The sequence below is a fragment of the Aplosporella prunicola genome (genome assembly GCF_010093885.1).
Source record: "Aplosporella prunicola CBS 121167 unplaced genomic scaffold K452scaffold_169, whole genome shotgun sequence".
Taxonomy (NCBI): Eukaryota; Fungi; Ascomycota; class Dothideomycetes; order Botryosphaeriales; family Aplosporellaceae; genus Aplosporella; species Aplosporella prunicola.
The window spans coordinates 2,750-6,281 of record NW_022983697.1 but is presented as its reverse complement, the minus strand read 5'-3'; the positions used below and the strand labels follow the sequence as shown (position 1 = coordinate 6,281).

Sequence of the window (3,532 nt, the reverse complement as noted above, 5' to 3'; positions counted from 1 at the left end):
GACTTAGATACTCAAAAATACACAAAGTTCTCGAGAACAAGAAATCAATCGTTTACCGCAGGAAAGGTTAGCGTAACCAAGATAAAACACAATTATTTGATAGGTCATTTAACTAATGCAGATATAAGTATTTTATCAGATTTTGAGGATTATAAAGATGAAATCGATATAGTAAATAACAGGTAACCCTAAAAAGTCCTATACAAATAGATGATGTGAACGTACATATAAGAGATACAATTATCACCCGGGGGTAAGAAATCGTTAAGTAGCATTGGGTCTTTATATGGAAAAGAAATGGGTAAAATCTCTATTAGCAAAGAAAAATTAGAAGATATGGAAAGATTTCTAGAAGATGACCCGGCTGGATTCAAAGAATATGCCTTAAAAGATGCCCTGATAGCGTTGGTCCATGGTTCTTATATGGAAGATTTCAGTATAACTTTAGGGAATAATAAAATACCTATAAGTTTAGCAAGTTTAGCATCTTTGTATATAAAGAAAAAATGAGAATCGGATGGTTACCCAGGATACCAAATCCACCCAGAATATTTAATTGGAGAAGTAAGTGTAACACAAACACCGAAAGGTTTAAGTGTATTGGGAGAAGTAGGACAAAAATATGAGTAATTATATAGCAAATTATAAAGGTGGTAGAAACGAAAGTTTTATGTACGGGGTGGATAAAGATACCCTTTGATATGATTATGATTTAATTAGTGCTTACCCAACGGCTATGTCCTTAATGGGAAAACCCGATTACTCTACAGCTCGGAGAATAACTAGAGAAGAACTAGATTCTATGGGTTATGAGAACATATTATATTCATATGTAGTAGTAAAAGGTACCTTTACTTATATACCGAAACCAAAAGCATCAAAAGATCTGGAAGAAACTGTAGAGGTAAAGATAAATATAGATAATCTATAACTAAGATGGAGGATAGCCATCCTCCCCCTAGGGTCCCTCCTGGTCATATACTTTCTATTAATAAACATTACTCTTACTCTCTATAAGAGAGTAAGAGTAATAATTTTATTAATATAAATAATCAAAACTGACACAGGTTGACTACACATATAATTTTTTCAGATAACATTTACACTTATAATTCATTTGTTTCTTTAACAGCGTACGCTGAGAATAATTTATTTTACAATAACCTTTAAATCATCCCTTATCCAGTTATAGTTTTCTCATCTAAGCTCTCGCTTAGCTGTTTCCGAACCTGCCTCCTCCCCTGCTGGTATCGCAGGTACCAGGCAGACTTGTCGGGGGATAAAATAATTATAACAAGTTAATTTATATCATCCCTTATTCAGTTATATTTGTGACATCCAAAATTTTCAATTTTAGCTGTACCCGAATCTGGATAAATTTCTTTGTAACAAATTAATTTTATACCTTTCCTTGTTCAGTTATATCTTTTACATCTAAGTTTCACTTAGCTATATCCGAGTCCCCTCTCCTACTGCTGTTGTCAACCAACAGCTAAGGAGGTAACATCTATATGGAATAATCAATTCTTCCTATAGATGTAACAGGAATATGGGATGTCATAAAAGAGTGCACCAGCAGGGGAGGAGGCTGAAGAGATGAGGGAAGAGGCCAGAATAGCTACTACTAACACTTACTTTGATGGAGGGTTGGCGTACGCCTACCCCCTCCCAACTATCCAATGTATTATTTCTTCGTTCATACTTATATTTCTGGGGGGGGGGCCTTACGGCCCTAATTTCTCCCCCTTTAGTAAATTATATTTATCTTACAGGATAAGATAAATATATATATAGATTTACTAAAGAATAGTTACTAATGAGTTATAATAACAAATAAGTTATTACTTTACACGGGCCAGATTCTGTCTATTTCTACATATGGCTCTCCAGCTATGAGATGTGGGATATCTCTATTGCGGGTAAAACTATCAAACTCCGGGGACCTCCTAAAGCTTCTGGTACCAAATTGTAGTCGAAAGGCTATATGTGGCTGAACTAATTACTCAGGTAAGGTAACAAGTCAGAAGATGATCGAAAGAGAAATGGGATATCGCGGATCTAAGTCAGAGTTTAAATTCTACCGTAAGAGTAATCCTATGGTACAATTCAGTATTAGGAGAAATCTTATTTTAAATTTTGTAAAAGAGCAACGAGTAGATGGTAGTTGACTACTGAATAAATGAGCTATAACATTCAGAAGTTTAAGGTGTACTCTAATGGGCTTCGAAAGAAGTTATCCGATAAAAGTCCTTTCTAACCAAATAAACAGATATTCAATCATAAGATTTTTACCAAATAAATCTACATTAACTCTGCTAAAATTAAAACTTGTACTATGGGAGCCTTACATACCTATTCTTCTACCAATATGCAATATTTGCTATACTTTGTTAATAATATTAGTATGTTTTTATCTAGATGGATATTTAAGTAATTATTTAATAGATTTTCATTCTAATTATTCAGCAGCTTTTGACTTTGATACAGATAATACTGTTTATTCTTCTGCGCAAGCGGGGGATAATAATAATAATAATAATTATTATGATCCTATTAGGGATTCTTATCGTCCGACTAATAATGAGCGTGATGGCCCTCCAGTACCTCCAGCAAATCATACTTTTGCTGCTGCTACTGATCGTACTGATACTGATAATTTAGCTGATTTTTTAGCTGATTTTAGTGCAGCACATGGGGCTAGCAACCAAATATATAATACTGGTATAAAATTCTCTAATATCTGACAGTTATCGGATGAGTTAAAATATTACAGCAAAGTAAGTTATTGTATTAGGCATAGGTATTATGGTGGTATCTTCAGAGAACCATCTCCTGGTTCTACAGCATTATCTTCTAGGGTAATAGAATCTATAAGGGTTTTGCATGAGAATTATGACTTAGATGGTCTTAGTAATACTTTTTTACCAAGATGAAGACACAACTAAAACGAAGACCTGTAAAAGTATATATATAAATTTTGAAGAGAAATATGAATAGAAAATAAAGGTATGTTGAATATTGAATATTGTGATTATTTGTAGGATAAATTTTATTTGCCATGACTTATTAAAAATACCATTAAAAAACTATTAAAAACTATTAAAACTATTATACGTGGGTGGGTGGGAGATTTGATGTGATCCAAATCAGCGTATATAGTAAAATTAATCGATTAGTTACTTTGCAACTAACTAATAAATTTACCGACATTTGGTTTTACCAGTTTCTAACCAATTCGATCGGCTATATACGGGTAAGTGAAACCCCCCCCCCTCTTATACAAAAGACAACCTTAGATTATTGTGAGAAGTATAAGAAAGGGTTTCACACACGTATATTAGTAATAGTCTAATATGTTCGCCATTTTTGTTAGTTTACAGTGTATATACATACAAAAAGTTTGTTATTAGAAGAAGCATATTCTTATATATTTGTTACGGCCCTAATATCTACCCTTTAGTAAATAAACTATTTCTCTTACCCCCTTGAACTGGTGCCCTGCTTATTTTTTTTATTTGTTTTTATAAAAACA

At 33.0% G+C, this 3,532-nt stretch overlaps 1 protein-coding gene across 1 annotated transcript; it reads right to left on the bottom strand.

Annotated features, from left to right (window-relative positions):
• Positions 1-1,846: 1,846 nt before the first annotated feature.
• Positions 1,847-1,999, bottom strand: K452DRAFT_239838 (uncharacterized protein; the record flags this gene model as incomplete). Its single annotated transcript, XM_033537751.1, has 1 exon — positions 1,847-1,999. A coding segment is annotated over one exon (153 nt), but the record flags the coding sequence as incomplete, so codon positions are not given.
• Positions 2,000-3,532: the final 1,533 nt, after the last annotated feature.